At 37.9% G+C, this 17,477-nt stretch overlaps 2 protein-coding genes across 24 annotated transcripts in view; one reads left to right on the plus strand and one right to left on the minus strand.

Annotated features, from left to right (window-relative positions):
* Positions 1 to 9,856, plus strand: part of LOC113050579 (leucine-rich repeat-containing protein 7-like) — a 118,789-nt gene extending 108,933 nt beyond the window's left edge. For 6 of the 9 annotated variants that reach the window (XM_026213689.1, XM_026213686.1, XM_026213685.1 and 3 more), the window contains 6 exons: positions 357 to 506; positions 1,558 to 1,683; positions 5,869 to 6,099; positions 6,471 to 6,563; positions 7,482 to 7,556; positions 9,212 to 9,856. In XM_026213689.1, the coding sequence (XP_026069474.1) occupies positions 357 to 506; positions 1,558 to 1,683; positions 5,869 to 6,099; positions 6,471 to 6,563; positions 7,482 to 7,556; positions 9,212 to 9,319 (783 nt within the window). In that variant the 3' untranslated portion in view covers positions 9,320 to 9,856. The remainder of the gene's footprint in view (positions 1 to 356; positions 507 to 1,557; positions 1,684 to 5,868; positions 6,100 to 6,470; positions 6,564 to 7,481; positions 7,557 to 9,211) is intronic. The other 3 variants (XM_026213691.1, XM_026213694.1, XM_026213693.1) reach the window with 2 other exon arrangements.
* A 5,920-nt stretch (positions 9,857 to 15,776) lies between these two features.
* The window catches only part of LOC113050581 (disks large homolog 1-like), a 111,314-nt gene continuing 109,613 nt past the window's right edge, over positions 15,777 to 17,477 (minus strand). For all 15 annotated transcript variants that reach the window (XM_026213704.1, XM_026213702.1, XM_026213710.1 and 12 more), the window contains one exon: positions 15,777 to 17,473. In XM_026213704.1, coding sequence (XP_026069489.1) covers positions 17,367 to 17,473 — 107 coding nt within the window. In that variant the 3' untranslated portion in view covers positions 15,777 to 17,366. The remainder of the gene's footprint in view (positions 17,474 to 17,477) is intronic.

The raw sequence follows: 17,477 nt of genomic DNA on the forward strand, positions 1-17,477 counted from the left end.
TATTGGGGTGGAATATAACCCTGAAATTTCTTTCCTGAGATTTACCCAGTTATGTACATGCACCATTGGTGGTGAGCCTTTGTTTCTGTGTAAGTGGAGTACAGTACTACAGCATACTTCATTGTTCACATAATTTAGTATCACACTGCCGCTTTTAATATTCTGTAAATGTAACCGCTGTGTATCACTAATGTGTCATGTGGGCAGTAATGACGTACTGTTGTTGTTTTGTTTGTCAAGCTTACCCACTCTGTTACAGCAGTGTGCAGTCCAGTGTATCCCCAGCCACGGCCTTTTGAACTTTCTGTGTGGCACACCCATTCACTCATGTCATTTGGTTGTTTCCCTCCAATCAGAGCGCTGTCCTTAAGCACAACACAGTAAACTTCGGCATGCTGTACTCTGGAGGCTATGCTGCACCGCATGCCAGCAGAAGCATGACAATAAACTTTTACAATAACACAAAGCATGAAAACCAAACAACTCAGTGGCTACCTCTACTAAATGTGAGTATGAAGCAACTTCAGCCCCAGTTTCAGCATGAAGAAGTAAAACATAACATCTCCTATGAAGACCTTTTTTAGATCTCTCTTTTTGAGCGGCTTCTGCTTTAACTTATAAAACAGTGGTAATATAATAATTTTTATGTACACTGTAATAGCCTTTCTATAAGGCAGACCATCTAACGCATTTACGTTTAACACTTATCTAACACTTCACCTGTTCTGAGTTGCAGGCTAGACAGCGTCTCTCACTGTGATGTTAAACATATATAGGTGTTTTCTGTTGCATGTGCTCAGTCTTTGTGTTTGGTCTATGCACTACAGTCTTCCTCTGTCTTTAACTCACAGAACAAAACAGTCTGTGACCAACAGCCGAGATATATTTATGAAAGGCCTTCTTGATCTTTATAAAATACAACCAAATGTAAAATTTAATTAATCGAATTTAAACAGTCAGGGGTGAATTCACCAAATATTGACACTAACAGTTCACCAACCTCCATTCACTTATTCACCAACAGGTGATTGGTGAATACTGTAAGTGAATAGAGGATAGTGAACTGCACAATTCAAGTTCAGTCAGGTGCTGAATTAGCTCTGTGCCATGAGTTTTTGTAATTTCTTTTAACGCAAACATGCCTTTTTGTAAATTTGTTTAAAATCATGCTTTCAGCATTTAAAGTCTGTGGATTGCAGTGGGTTTTGCTTGTTGCAGGAAGTTAGTTGAACAAACCCAGAGTAGGCTTAGAGTTGACTAAAAAAACAACCTGGTTTAAATCAAGTTCAGCGGATGCACAGTGCTTGCTATAAATGTTGTCGACTCAGGGTTTGTTGAGTTTATTATAAACTCTGGAGTGTTAATAATTCAGAAGTTTTTAAATATTTTGAATACTTTGTTTCTTTATTAACGAGTTGGACACAAAATAAACAATGCTAAAAAGCTGAAGAATAACAGAAGTTAGCTAATAGTGTACTTCTCAGACTTGGTTCTTTAAAAGTAAATTTTAGAGCACTGTTTTGAATTATGCTTGCTGACAGCACCATATCCTTTTAGACACCTTCACAACAGAGCAATATTTTAGATAACGGACAAGAAGTGGTTTCTCCGAATGGCCAGTGGGCCCCGTATTCACTGGGACGAAGAGACGTGCCACCAGAGAACATGAATGTCATCAAAAAGGTATTGATTTTTGATATAGGATTTATTTATTTTTTTTTCATACTGATTGGTCAATGTTCAATTGGTGTTATAAGTAGTGCTTTACATTAGCTGTGTTACAGTAACTGGGCAGTAAATACAGTAGATTCGGCACTAAATTTAATGTTCATGATAACCGTAAATATTAAAACACTAACACATTGAAACATTTTTATATACTTTTTTATTTGACCATTAATTTTCCTAAAGACCACATCACTAGTTTAATTTCAATAAACTGATTCATAATTTATTCTGTGATTAAATTGTGTGATTAAATTGTGTGAAACTGTAAGTCTGGCATAGTTAAGGTGTTAAATTGTTCTTACACATATAAAACTTGTAAAATAAATTTGGTTGGTTAAATAAATTTGAAAAGAAATGTCTCAGTTACGTATATGTAACCCTCGTTCCCTGAGAGAATGGAGATGTCACGTTGGTAATGACCAATGAATTGGGATCTCGCTTAGAGAAACCAATCCACTTTGAGTGTAAACTAAATGAGCCAATGTATGTTGGGATACGATGATTACATTCAGCTGCTGCTGATCAGAGCAAGTGCAATGCATACTCAGGGAATGGTGGCCCTTCCAGTGTCTAATAAAAAGGCCAGTCACTGTTGTCATAGAACTACCCACTCAGTTCATATGAAAGGTTAGAGGTGATTTTAACTCTCTTGCAAAAAATGCAGAAGTCTGCGGGAGAAACATGGGCTCTGAGGCTATAATGTGACTCTCTGGAGTGGTTTTAGCAAGCCAACACTAAACCGGGCCTCTCTGTGCTTATACACATTTGAGGTGAGAACGCAGGAGGATACCAGCCCCACACAAAGGCTATAGAATCTAGCAAACATTTTTGGGGTCGCCAATCCCGCAGCTCAGGAATGGCCTGTTGCATGGAAGGATCGAAACATGAAAGGACACATCCTTCAGGTCGATCACTGCAAACCAATCTTGGGGACAGATGCACCCGAAGATGCGCTTCTGCATGAGCATCTTGAACTGACTTGTAAAGGGCCAGGTTCAAAATGTGCAGATCCAAGATTGGCTGTAACCCATCGCCTTTCTTGGGTACAATGAAGTAAGGGTTGTAAAACCCATCTTCAAATGAACTGGAGGGACTAGCTCTATCTCATCCTTCTCCAGCTGGACTGTGATCTCTGCACGCAAGACAGGAACATCTGCAGCCTTCACTTGGGAGGACATTATGCAAACTAAATCACATAGCTGAGCCAGCGAGACGGACTGGAGAGCGCTAGCCATGCACCCAGAAATGGAAAAGTGGCACCCACGGAACCACTGACATTCCCGCAGTGGGGCAGTGAAAAGGAATGCAGGGACCCGACCCAGGCTTCTCGTAGTTGGTCTGAAGTGGGGTCTGCGTGTTTGCAAAACTTACCTGCGTTTGGGCAGAGGGTGCGTGAGTAGTACATTCGATCACATTCTCGAAACGCCCACATCTGCTCACTGGCAAGAAAGGAGGGTGAGTGTGACTGGACTGTCCACAACTCCTCCAGGGACCCAGAGATAGAAGAAACTGCTCTTTCGTCAAGGATTTGGGTACCATTGGGGGCAGTGTCATGGGGTCGCCCTTGCCGAAGAGCAGATTGAGCCGCTGCCATCAGCAGCCAGGTTGAGGCAGTGCCTGCACGCGGGGGCAGGATGTGTTTGATGGCGTCAGTCTGCTTCTGTGCGGTGGAGAACTGATGGGCAAAGTTCTCCACTGTGTCGCCTAAGAGGCCGGTCTGGGACACTGGGGCATTTATAAACCAAATCTTGTCGGTCTCCCTGATGTCGGCCAGACACAGCCAGAGATGCCATTCCTTGACCACCATAGTGGACATTGCATAGCCCAGAGACCGCGCAGTGACCTTCGTCACTCATAGTGCGAAATGTGTGTCATGCCCACCCTCATGCAGGTCCTTCAGTGCCGTGGCCTGATGAACCTGCAACAACGACATGGCGTGTAAAGTGGAGGCAGTTTCTCTGCAGGCTACATAAACACTGATGGTTAGGGCCGACGAGCACCTAAAGGGTCAGCAGGGAAACGACAGCTTGCCCCGCCAGGTGGCGGCAGTATTTGGAAACAGTTGCATCACAACTGACCGATCCACTGGAGGGACTTCCATATACTCCTGCGCTGCCTCACCATTAAGGGTGGTGAGGAAGGATGAGCCACCGGGGTGGTTTCTGAGCTCCAGTGAGCTCATCATGCACTTCTGGAAAGAAAGGCACTGAGGTGTGGCCCTGAGAACCAGCACAAGCCACCCCAAGAAACCAATCATCCAGCCTTGGGGGGTTAAGGACACGGTTGAGGCCTCCACTCGAGCCTAGCCGCCTAGGCGGCCTGGGCAAGCATAGCCATCATTTCTAAATCTGAATCTGGTACCACTGGCCACCCAGAAGGTGGTAGCGCTGCTGGATCATCATCTCCAGAGAGGTCTGGTTCCTTTTTTCTTGGGGGGGGGGTGGGGTTTGGGGTACCCTGGGCTGCGCAGTGCCGGTAGAAGGAGTAGCCCTCGGAGGTTTGTTCCTCAAAGGGGAATTCCTCACCATCACCGCAAGTCCAGTCTGGCCACTGCCAGAAGTAGCACCACCCCCAACCCCTGTTCTTGTCAGGGGGAAGACTAGATCTAGGAAGAGGCACAAGAATCTCTACCCTTTGCAGGAAATTGAGCCTGGTCCGCAACGGTCATTTTCCCCCGCAGTGAGATCATGACTTGTCAAACACTACCTCAGCGTGCTTAACACCCAGACACGTGAGACAGTGATCTGACCATCACCCGGCACCAGGTAAAGACTGCATCCAGAAATTTTTAAAGAGACATCTGCCCACCTTGACTGCTCTTTTAGAGATTGCTCTTTAAGTGTGCTGAAGTGCACAGGGGAGATGGCTGTGTGCAACCCAAACAGGGGATAGTGCAGCCTGATATGTGCAACACACACGACTATCAGCTAACACCAGAGCTTCCCAAGAGCACGTTTCAAGAAACTTAATTCTATAACAGAGAAGTCAGGAGCAGAAAGATATAACTGCTCGCCTCTGAAGCGAAAAGCTGAGTATGCATTGCACCTGCTGCTTAGTTATGCTTGCGCTGTGATCAGCAGCAGCTGGATGCAATCATTGCATGCCAATGTGCATTCGCTCTTTTAGTTTAAGCTCAAAGTGAATTAGTCACTAAGTGAGATCCCAATTCGTCAGTCATTACTGATGTGATGTCAAGAGTGACCGACTGAAAGGGAAATACGTTTATTCAGCAAGGATGCATTAAAGTGACAGTAAAGATATTAATAAATTTACAAAAAAAAAGAAAAGAAAACTTTGCTTTTGTATACAATTTTGAGCACAAACATTTTCAACACTTAAATTGTAGAATAGATTAAAATAGAAAACATATGTATGTGGTAATCTACAGTAACACTGTAAAAATGTAACTTATTGTAATATCAAAATGTTACAGTTTTTACTGTATTTTAAATATTAAACGTAGCCTCTGTGAGCATAAGACACTTTATATAAGAGATATTATATATATATATATATCCTGTAAAATTATCACTATCTGGGGAAAAAGTTCTGCAAAATTATCTCTACCTAGTCTCGGAAAATAAGATAAATCATCAGCAATCATGCTAAAACATTTTAACCTTTTAAATGGTCTCTCTTTTTTTTTTAAATAAGCTGAACTGAAATGATTCATTGCATTTGTCTGGATCTCATTATAGTTTTATTATTTCCACACTGCGTTTTTAGAGAGACACCCACATGTCTCAAAGTAATAAACCCTGACATGTTACAGGCTTAACCTGTTCTCTGTGCAATAGACACCTCTGTTTTATCGTGATTGCCATGTTAATTTTTTCAAATGCCAGGGTTAATTACTACCCACTTTCGTGATTCATTTCACAATGCATGTCCCCGCTCAGTCTCCTTAGCAACCTCAGTCTATCAGTAAATGTCTTTAGGTTGTCACTCAATATTACGAAACATTGTGCTTCTGCTGACACATTTAATGTTATGAAGAAAAGTCTAATTAAATTAATACATCAAATAGGGAAATCAAAATGTCAGAAGTTCATATGTAATTAATACATGTCTTTGTAGCTGTAATGATAAGAAGGCGCTTCCCGTTTTATGAACTCTAATTCATTGAATGTTTCCCCACAGCCTGGTGTTCACAATCCCCATCAACAACAGACTATGATGATGACCTCAGCCACCCCTCCTCACCGGACGGCCCGTGACCAGCAGTATGAGGGGGCCATCAACAAGGTGTCCATCCAGCAGTACCAGTCACCTCTGCCCATGCCCATCACCACCACCAGCCCCCGGCCTCAGAGTGCCCGCTGCTTCATCCAGACTAAAGGCCAGAAGAGTATGGATGGCTTTCCAGAGCAGGTACAGATAATCTCTCAGAATAAATTGAAATAAAATGCCAAGAAATGCACAGTTGCAAATGAGTGCAATAAAGAAGACCAATCAAGATTCATGTCACGATCATGGAATATCAATACAATGTTTCCTTGTTCTTCAAATATTCAGAGGGTTGTTAACTCTGAATCTTCCACTCCTTTTAACTAGGGCTATATCTACTTTAATTCACATACATTTGAAAAGGGCGTTTTCCATTTCAAAAGTTCACTGTCCACACTGGAACATCAGTGTGGATGGAAGGCCAGAATGTAGAGAAAGAGATGTGTTTTTAAAATGTTTCCAGATGAAAGTAGACGTAGCCTTAAACCTGAAATTCTGTTTTATGTGGTTAATAGCTCTGTGTGAGGATCGAGAAGAACCCTGGCCTTGGTTTCAGCATCTCAGGAGGAATCAGTGGACAGGGGAACCCCTTCAAGCCCTCGGACATGGTAAGACCATTTCTCTCTCCGTTTTAAAGGACGGAGCATAATGTAATATGCTAATTTCAGCACTTCATTCTCAGAAACCACTTTGAAAACGATGCTTTATATAGAGCAAAATCAAAGCCATCTCTCTTCAGTTAGTAAAGTCTGCCTCTCAGTAGAGTTACCATGGAAACATGCACTACTGCAATGCACAACCTTGCACACCAGCTGACTGCATTACCTTTTAACCTTTTCATGTCTAGATAACATTTAGCAATAGTTAAAACAAAAGTTGTGACTCAAATGTTGCTGAATTACATGCAAAAAAAAAGACATTCTATTTTCATTTCATGTGTAGCTTTATGTTAGGAATGTGAATTAATATTATACTGCGTTTAGATAGAAATGGTCAATTTGCATGGAACAGTGTCATCCTTTTTTTTCCCATAAGGTTTTCAACATAGCATAAAGATTGCTTGTATTGTTGCTTTGGGGTTCTTCTAACAAGTCGAATCCCTGTGAGCCCTGAAGAAATGATTTTGTTAAATGGAGTTTTATGGACTCTCAATATGTGGCGCCAATAATAAGACTTCATATGTGTTGACATGGCACATACTGATGGGTCCCACATGTAATTTAAATCTGTATGCTTTATAATCTCTGCCTTAATACCAGCACAAACACAGTCACGAACAACTACTCTAAAATAAAAAATAAATTAATCTTACATGTTTTACATTTGTTTTTCAGTTCAACCTTTGCATTTACTTGTAAGAGGTATTCATCATCTAGATGATGGTAATTATTTTATAGATTGCCTTTGAATTTAGGAGAAGAGAGAGAGAGAGAGAAACAAGAAAATCTAAATCCAGATTAAAAGGCAAAGATTCTAAACCATAGTCACCATGTGGTTCCTAACCTCATATCACTTTTGACTTATAGGGTATCTTTGTTACTAGGGTACAGCCTGATGGACCTGCCTTCAACGTTCTTCGACCAGGGGACAAAATTCTGAAGGTAACACTGTTCTCCATCACATTGTCCCACAAGTTGTGACAATGCATCTTCCGCCACACTGCCAGTGGAGGGCTTTGCATGTGGCATTAAATGTCCAGTGTGAGTGTGTTTGTGCCTCAAACAAGTGAGCATGGACTTCTGTTGTAATGTTTGTCCAACCTTGAAATGTCATTGTCCTCTCCTTTTTAAGAGAACAAATTGTTATAATATTTTAAACCTTATAGTCTTAATAGCATTAAGTCTTACAAGAAAATTAAATGGCATAAAATAATGATATATATTTTACACAATTTTTTTATTTTATTAATAATATATTATGAAATGAATGGAAATAAGTGAAATGGACTAATCAACACCACCAACTACCTCAATTTGCTATTTTACATTTAACTTTGTGATGCAGATTGAATAACTCTATGTATACTGAAAATTATATGAAAAACTTTGGCCTTGATATGATCTAAACATACAGTAAAAACAGCATGTTCACGCTAGCTTGTTAATGCATTTACGAATGTTAACAAATGAGATCCTATTGTAAAGTGTTACCAACTACCGTATTTTTCGGACTATAAGTCGCACCTGGGTATAGTCGCATCAGTCCAAAAATACGTTTTGACGAGGAAAAAAAAACATATAAGTCGCACCGGACTATAAGTCGCATTTATTTAGAACCAAGAGAAAACATTACCATCTGCAGCCGCGAGAGGGCGCTCTATGTTTTCCGTGTAGACTACAGAAGCCCTGAGCAGCACAGAGCGCCCTTTTTTTTTGTTTTCTGTTAGTTCATTTCTCTCGGTTCATGTCAAATTAATTTTGATAAATAAGTCGCACCTGACTATAAGTCACAGGACCAGCCAAACTATGAAAAAACGTCCGACTTATAGTCCGGAAAATACAGTACTTATTATCAATGTTGAAAAAAGTGCTGCTTAGCTAATATTTTTGTAGAAACAGTGATACATTTTTCTTTAATCTAAAAAAGTAAAAAAAAAAAAAAAAAAAACAATTAACATAGGAAATCTTTATTGTCACGTTTGATCAATTTAATGCAACCTCACTGAATAAAATAATTGTTTAGAAAAAATATACAATGTTACTGATGGCAATCTTTTGACCAGTATGTAAATATATATATATATTAATAATAATATAATTATGAAAACATTAGAACATTTACTAATAAAATAAAATAGATTAAGTGCCAAACGAACAACACCCAAGTCTAAATTTCTGTTCAGATATATCTATCTTCCATTATTTTGCCAAAGCAAAAAGTCTGGCATTGCCTAACTACAGTCCAGCCTCTGTGTGCCTAAATAGCTTTATGGAAAGTTATTGGGCAGTCTGGTTTTGTGTGTTGCTGTCAGTGTGCGCCACTAGAATGGCCTGCAGAAAGCAGCTCCTTCTCTTTCCACAGATCCAGAGTGTCTAAACACCAGCTTCTTTCCACCTTCTCTCCTTTTACAGCATGATCTCCTGTGTGTATCTCTCTCTCTCTTCTCTCCCTCCCAGTGTATATCTCTTTATCCTCTTTGAGCTAGGCCTGTTCCCAGCCCTCCTCTGCTACCGTGCCTGTTCCTGCCTCCCTCTCCGTTCTTCCACACCTCTCCCACTTCATTTTGTTTACCATGTGCTTCATTCTTGCATTGCAGGCCAACGGACATAGTTTCTTACACATGGAGCATGAAACCGCAGTGTCTCTTCTGAAGAATTTCCCGAAAACTGTGGACTTGGTAATCTTAAGGGAGAGCACAACATAAATATTTTTATAGCTAAAAGACTTCTCACCCAGATGGAACACAGGAACTTGTATATCATCTTTTTTTATCTAGGAACAATTTTGCCAATTGCTGGACCAATGGCAAATTCCAGTGCCAAATGTACACTAGAGGAGGACATATATAATAATGTTACATATGGCTTACACATTCTACACAAACATACATTTGTTGAAATCTTTCATTGATGTTGCTGATATTCTCCATATCTCAGCCTGTGGCTGTAAGTGGGTGCTTTTGTTCCTGCTTATTTATATGGCGTATTATTTTGTACCTATTTTTCCTAGCAGCTTTTCGGTTTAATCTCGGAGCATGAAAGCACATCTGCTTTTAAGGACATTTACCCACCATAACACTGCCTCAACTTTGTAAATGCCTTTTGTAAATATATACATTTACAGCTCAAATGTGATAAGAGTGTACAATGTGAATGAAAGACGCATTGATGATTTTCTAACACATCGATGAGTTTTTGTAACAATGTAGAAGAGACATCCTTCTCATGAAAACAACAATTTAGGGAAATTGTCTAAAAAGTCCCCTTTTAGTCTTGAAAAAAACGATAACATTCTGTATTTGCACAAATCAAATGACAGAAAAGATTCCCGAAGCAATAGTTCTTCTATTTTTGTGGTTTTCCTGGAGCACCCTCTAGTGGTAGTCATGGATTAATCACGCTAAGTATTGTGAATGTACATTTCTATGTTTTTTTTTTATTTATTATTATTTTCATTTTTTTAAATTCCCCATGTCCCTTTGTTGGCTGCCAGGAAAATTCATACACTTCTGGCAGTTTATTGGCAACACAGTTTTCTATATAAAAATGTACTTTCATATCACAATACAAGCAAAAGAAAAAGGCAAAAAAGCTTAATTCCAGTTGCTTTGTTGTTGTTATGCTGCTTTAAGGTTTTTACATATTTTTTTAACTAAATAACAAAGGGAATTCCTGTCGTAATAAAACGGACTACATACAGTGTAAACATGCAAGGCTTTACTGATTAGAGCATGCTTTCAATCTTAAACTTGTGTTATCAGGTTGCTTACTAGGGGTCAATGTGTTTCAGAAATCTTTTTACATAACCATCGTTTTACATCTCTTTTTTTCCCCCTTTTAAATCAATCATCGTTGTGCTATAATATCCCTCCAAAAATCCCGGGCTTGTTTCAAATGTTGCTACAAATGTAGCTTTTAGAAGGAGAGTTTCCAGCCGAGACCCCAACACAACACCCACTGCATTTAGCTACAGATAAATATTGTTGAATATTAAAGATTATTATGGATGGTGCAATGAATTGTTCAAATACTGTTGTGAAAGAACATTTGATAATGATTATTTTTACTAAATGTTTTCAAATAATGGTTTCTAATATATTGATATAATTAGCTATGCTCAAATTATTAACTTTTATAAAGAACACAAAACCAATGTATGGACAGAGAGATAGATTATGAGTGAAGGAAACATTAGAAACAAATATGTACAATTCTTTCTCGAGTAATTGTGAATTTGTGTCATTAACATATGTATATGAATATACAAATGGTCATTTTTGTATGTGTTTAAAGACCTATTAAATATCAAAGGTAATATATGGTACTATTTAGTCTAATTGCAGTATTGATGTAAATAACTATGAATGGAGACATTTCAATAATTTATTCCAATAGATTGTGAATGTACTTAAAGCTTTCTGCAGTATTAAGACTTACTGAACCTTAATGCTTTCATTTTTGTGCAAAAAGTAATTATATCTCGAATAAATGATTCAATTTAGTTCAAAAGAATTAGTGACAATTTATCATATCATTTATTTGCAAATGCAAGTTTACTCCTTCCAATTATTTTCAGTATTACCGCAAATATGTAATTGATGACATATATTCTGTGTCTAGAATGCATTTTGCAGATGATATATGTACATATTTCAAATCAATTTTAGTAAAAAAAAAAAAATTATAAAAATAAGCCTGTATAAAAAGAAGAAAGTTCAATGCTGTTCAGCAAATATTGGAGCCATTTTCGGCTTTGGAGTACAGAATTTTTTCAGTATCTAAGAGCTGTTTTGCATAATGTATCTTTATTGTACAAATAATAAAAATGTCACTATTGTTACTACTGGTCATTCTGTGGTTCTTTATAGATGATAAAATGCTAGAACCAACAGTCTTATTTTCATTATTTATTACTAGTTCTTTGATAATTGAAATTATAAACATTCACACTGAAAAGCAAGTATAAAATTTTAAACTTGAACACAAACTTCATTACAAAGCATGCCAAAGTTTTGTTGATATAATTCTGTAAATTCTGAAGGGCAGAGTGGCAGATAAGATGAATTAAAACAATTGTATTTATTTTCCTTCTTTTTATACATTTATCATTTATTAACAATGGTTAAAAGTTACATTACATGTAATTTGAACTAAGCATTGTAAGTGTTCAGTAAATCAGAAACACTTCTAATGAGATGGAGTGGTCATGTGTGTACCTGGGTGGAACTGCCATCAGCTGATTTTAACTGAAGCTTACACTGGTCACAGGACTATCGTCAGCACCTCATCTGGGATGGATCCCTCATGCTTCTCGCCAATTAAAGCTGCAGTAGGTAACTTTTGTAAAAAATATATTTTTTTACATATTTGTTAAACCTGTCATTATGTCCTGACAGTAGAATATGAGACAGATAATCTGTGAAAAAAAAATCAAGCTCCTCTGGCTCCTCCCAGTGGTTCTATTGCCATTTGCAGAAAATCATCCACTCCCAGTAAGAAACAACCAATCAGAGCTGCAGTCCGTAACTTTGTTTGTGTTCAAAATGTAGAAAAATTTATATAATAAGCGAGTACACCATGAATCCATTTTCCAAACCGTGTTTTTGGCTTGTCCTGAATCACTAGGGTGCACCTATAATAAGTGTTTATATTCGGACTATTTTAGATTGCTTCGGGGATACCGCGGCGGAGTAACCCAGTACCTTTGTGATTCTTCATAGACATAAACAGAGAGAAGTAGTTCCGGCTACAATGTTCTTCCTCAAGACGCAAGCAGTTCTGTTTATTAACTGCTAGAGCGTCAAAAGTTCCCTACCGCAGCTTTAAAAAGGCTTTACCATTAAAGACAAAATTCTGCTCTCACAGCTGCTTATGACGATTTGTTTTTACCTGTAGTCCAGTGTCTTGATGGCATGCACACTGATTTCAGCTTGGTTTGGGAGCGTCATTGCTGTTTTGGGCTCTTTCTATTTTTTTCAATTCAATTCAAGTTAATTTGTATAGCGCTTTTTACAATACAATCGTTACAATGCAACTTGACAGAAAATTATGTTTCTACAATATTTGGTAGTAGCTAAACTTTCTCTTTAGTAAACTTTAGTAGGAGCTCTTCTTTCAAGCTCAAATCTGGTTGTTCTACATTTCAAACATGATAAAACCCACAATGATGTTACAAAAGAGAAACGCGGGGGGGCTGTATCATACTGATAATAATAATACAGTACTAAGTCTTTACATAGACATGGACATAACTTGTATTCGTCTTCTGAGATATTTTAGGAGTTCACCAGTGCCTTGCAAACTAGGTACTATAAGATTTTCTGACACATTTCCAGTGTCGTATCTGAGAATACGAAGAACAAAAAGAAGACAGAAAAAGCCCTTTTCTAGCTGTGAGATGCTGAACACAGTCAGAAGGTCTCTGCGGATTGTCCTCAGTGGATTGCCCTCCAAAGTCAAAGACGTCAGCTTGGGTAACATGCCAAGTCCACACGGCAGACCGTTTCACTGAAAATAAAGACTTTGAATGATTTTCCTTCTTCTGCAGAACACATCAGAGGATATGTCGAACATACTAAGTTATAAAAAGGGATGGTAGTCTATAATTTAGTTCCCAAAACATAGTCCTATATTTTATATATTACAAAGTATGCATACAACAACAAATGCCCAGCACCTGCTGATGTCATTGTTAGTTAGATCCAGGCCTTGCAGTAGAATTATTTCTTCTGGAAGGTTCTCGGAGCTCCAAGAAACTCTGAGCACACAAGTGTTTTAAATGGTCTGCCTCCAATACGTCAATCTGGAGTCTGCAGACTCTTGAGCTTGTTGCAGGACAAATTCAATTTCACAAGATTTTTCAGGTTTGCCAGGCTTTCTGGAGTGTCCATTATATGATTGTTGGAGATACTGTATCATTTAGGGGAAAGAGTAGGAAAGAACTAAATTATGGGAATAATGTACACATATTACACGTGAAAATCACAGCAATACAAGGATGCATTAAATTTACCAAAAGTGGCAGTAAATACATTCATAACATTACAACATTGTTCTAAATAAATGCTGTACTTTTTATTCATTAAAGAATCCCCAAAATATCACTGCTTCCTCAAAAATATGAAAAAGCTATGTTTCTTGGGCACCAATTCACCATATTAGAATGATTTCTGAAGCATTGTGTGACACTGAAGATTCATCAGCTTTGCCATTACAGGATTAAACTGCATTTATTAACATTAAAATAACAAACAGTCATTTTAAATCGTATTAATACTTCACAATATTTATGTATTAAAGTAAAAAAATGAAAAATTTGTCATTTTATTATTACTCCTATTACTACATAAATAACATCTATATTTGAATAGTTTATGCATTTTACTGCATACTGCACTTGAATATATGTTAAATTACAGATATACAATAATAATAATAATGCAGGGATTGGATTTAAGCATCTCAAAAACAGACCTGGACTAATATAAAATGGACATCTGGACAATTTTCAAATAACAGACCAATTAAAACAATCTTCTTCAGTCAGTAATAAATAATAAAAATGTTTAATCATTTGCCTGCCAATCATAGTCCTACTGCTGCAGCGAACAACACAAATTTTAAGATGCTTGTTTATTTAAAATAAGTGATAAGGTTTGTAATACTTGAGCAGACGCACTGGCCTGGCAATTAAATATTAGTTATATATCAATAATTTCATCAAGAAATTGCAAGACAAGGCAGGTATTAATGTGGGACATTCATGTGTCAGCACATATACACTGATGTGGTATCTGAACAAATAAAACTAAATCCTTCAAAGAAACACGTCAGAATGCAAGAAGGCAAGGAAGTGATACTATGTTAAACAATGTAGAAATCATCTGCTGGAGCTCCACTCTGGGTTTTAGACAAAAGAGTCTTGTTAAGCCCCATTTGCTCGGAATTGAATTTTCAGGGGGGAAATGTCATACAGTACACATAAACCAGCTTTGGTTTAAACTTGGTTTAAAGAAAGACTTTAGCCAACTCTTCGCAATTCCTATTTTAAGAGAGTCCTCAAAAGTTTCCTAGACCCACTTAGAAATCTTATCTTATAGACACCTACTATGTACTTGTGGTTCAGTCAAAGTGCATGGACAGTGTAAGGCTCTAACTGTGTAGCTCTCCCCAACAGCAGGTTCATCTTCCTTGTTTTGGAGGAAAAGAGTCTCATTCAAATAAAACACAGTGATCATCCACTTTTTCAGCAGCCTTGAGTTTATACAAATCTATTTCTCCATGGTGTAAATTAATGGAATTTTTAGTCTTGGAATTTTGACTGTTGTGATGTATTACAGATTTTAGTAATGGAAACTATGAGTATAAAAGCTTGTTCACATCAAGGACAACAGCTAATCATAACAATAAAGACATAGTTTTAAAAACCATTAATTAAAGCTAGGTGAGTAGCACATTTACCATCAATATTCGCGCTTACAGTTGTGTGCTTCACAAAGGCGACATCACCTGCATCCTCAACCAATCACCTGTGAAGTCCAAAATATCAGTTAAATGAGACACTGAGAATATTTCTCATTTCCCAAGCTGTAACTACACCTGCTATGTTTCAATATTGTATGGTTTTTATTTTTATTTTTACCTGAATTATCCATTATATCAATAATACTGCTCATCAATGCTTTCGTCACACTTATATTTTCCTGTTCTATCTGACACAGGAACGCAGGGTCATCCTTAGCCCCTGGGATACAGCTGGCGTTAAAGTCAGCAACCCCTTAAAAGCCAAGATAAGCCACAAGATACTTTTATCATCTAAAAAATACAATCTGACAATTCAAGGATGTGCTGCACCAAGAGCGGAGTACCTTGAGGGATGTTGCAGCCCATGGCTGACATCATTCGACTGTCAATCAAATACCCCAGAGGGAGGTTCCAGCCAGCTGTGCGAGGCTTGCCAGTGTGACGAGACTCTTCCCTTTCAGATTGTTGAGGTTGATGGCGGAATTTTTCCTTTTAACCACTGCAACACCGTAATGTTATTTCGTTCCGTGGCCGTTAAGAGAACAACAATTGTAAAACTTTGTTCACAAGTTGTTTTTTTAATGACTAGTTAAATGACCTTGTTCACTATGAAAATAAAAAGTACACAAAGACACGGTGTATGAGAAAAAAAACGTTTTTATTAGCTGTTCTCCTTTTTGACAAATGGAATGAATCAAGTTGGCAGATTATGTACATAATCCAGTCAAAAATGTGTTAGAAAGCCATGATGACAAGTTAGAAGCAATCTTTTAGAAAACAATCATCTCCGAGTAACTTAAGAATGAAGAGCGGACGCTGTCAGTGCGCCCTCTGGTGGAGAGTTAAAGGCTTGCGTTAGAGAGTGGCTAAGCAAATCTCTCTTCAGCTATGGGCAGTCAACAAGTTCACATACACGGAGGCAATAATCTCCTTGCCTCGAACGTTTACAGGTCATGCTAACTCGGACATTTCCACAATCCCAGGTGAAAACAGAAAGAGAAGCCCTCTCCTCCGCTTCTCGCTTATATTGAATGCGTCAAAGACTATTGCTTTTAGAAATCATGCACGTCACATGAAAAAGTAAATATGGCGTAACTCTATAGGAGAGAGAGCTGAAGACTACAAACTGCCAACTTGAGTTTTATTTCATATTGTTTGAGCAGATGCAAATGGAACACCACCATTCAGGCCCTGTGTACTGTGTCTGTGTCTTTGCATAAAACAAACAAACCATTAACAATAAAAGTGATGGTGGTAAAAGTAAAGGAAAATATATATTTATAGATCTATTTATATTTATTTTTATATACATACACACATATTCATATGAGTGTATGCTTGACATAAAGAAAATAATTCCCATAGGTGTGGAGTTCAATTAAAGCTCAATATAGAGTTTTATTATAACAAAATAGGCAGTATATTGAGGGTTGAATATACATTACAATTTATACTCTCTTATTTGCATCACCTGGATTTGAAAGACAATTGTAAGCTATTCCTTTTCACCTCGACTAAAAGCTACTTTCATATGCACCTTGATTAAAATGTACACAGATTGTTAAGACAAATAGACATTTAATATAAAAAGAAGAACTTTTGTGCCAAATGTTTTTGTCCTCTTTGTGCACTTGTGACAAAACAGATCAGCTGCTTAAAATTAGTGGGCTGCTTGATTTTACAAGATAACTGAGAGAAAACAAAAGAAATATGCACTTCACGTAGCTCAGATCTGTCTGACAAAAACGTAAGAACATATGTTAACTGAAAAAGAGTAATTCAAAACATGCTCTTAATGCAAAAACGTGCAAACTGGGGATTTATGTCTTTTCAGAGACATACACCAAAGCATTCATTTCTGATCATATATGGGAAAAATAACAAACCAAAATGTATATAATGCATTATCTCATTGGTTTTCCTTCGAGAAAGTCACCTCCCTTAAACATTAAGGAATCTGTACCGTATAATCTGTCCAGTAAGTCGCTGGTCAGGCATGTCTCCTCCCACCGGAGGTTAATGCGGAGATTGGGATGCGAGTTCTAGACAGCAGTTTCAAAGAGAGGCATGAGAGAGAGAGAGAGAGGTGGCCATAAGACCACCATGACCCCAAACCCATCAAAAAATCTGTTTCCTATACTCAGGGGTCAGAAAGCCAATGCAAGCAGCAGGCCAGGTTAGTATAAAAAAAAAGAAAAAGAAAAAAAAAATTGTTTGCCTCCAGTCATCTCACAATTTCTCTTTGACTGGCACCCAGATGATTGGCCCAGACTGCTCCTCGATGACCTGCTTAACCTGGTTGTAGATCTCTTCTAATGTGTCCCCTTGTACAATGGCTGA

Source organism: Carassius auratus, chromosome 31 (assembly GCF_003368295.1).
Source record: "Carassius auratus strain Wakin chromosome 31, ASM336829v1, whole genome shotgun sequence".
Taxonomy (NCBI): domain Eukaryota; kingdom Metazoa; phylum Chordata; class Actinopteri; order Cypriniformes; family Cyprinidae; genus Carassius; species Carassius auratus.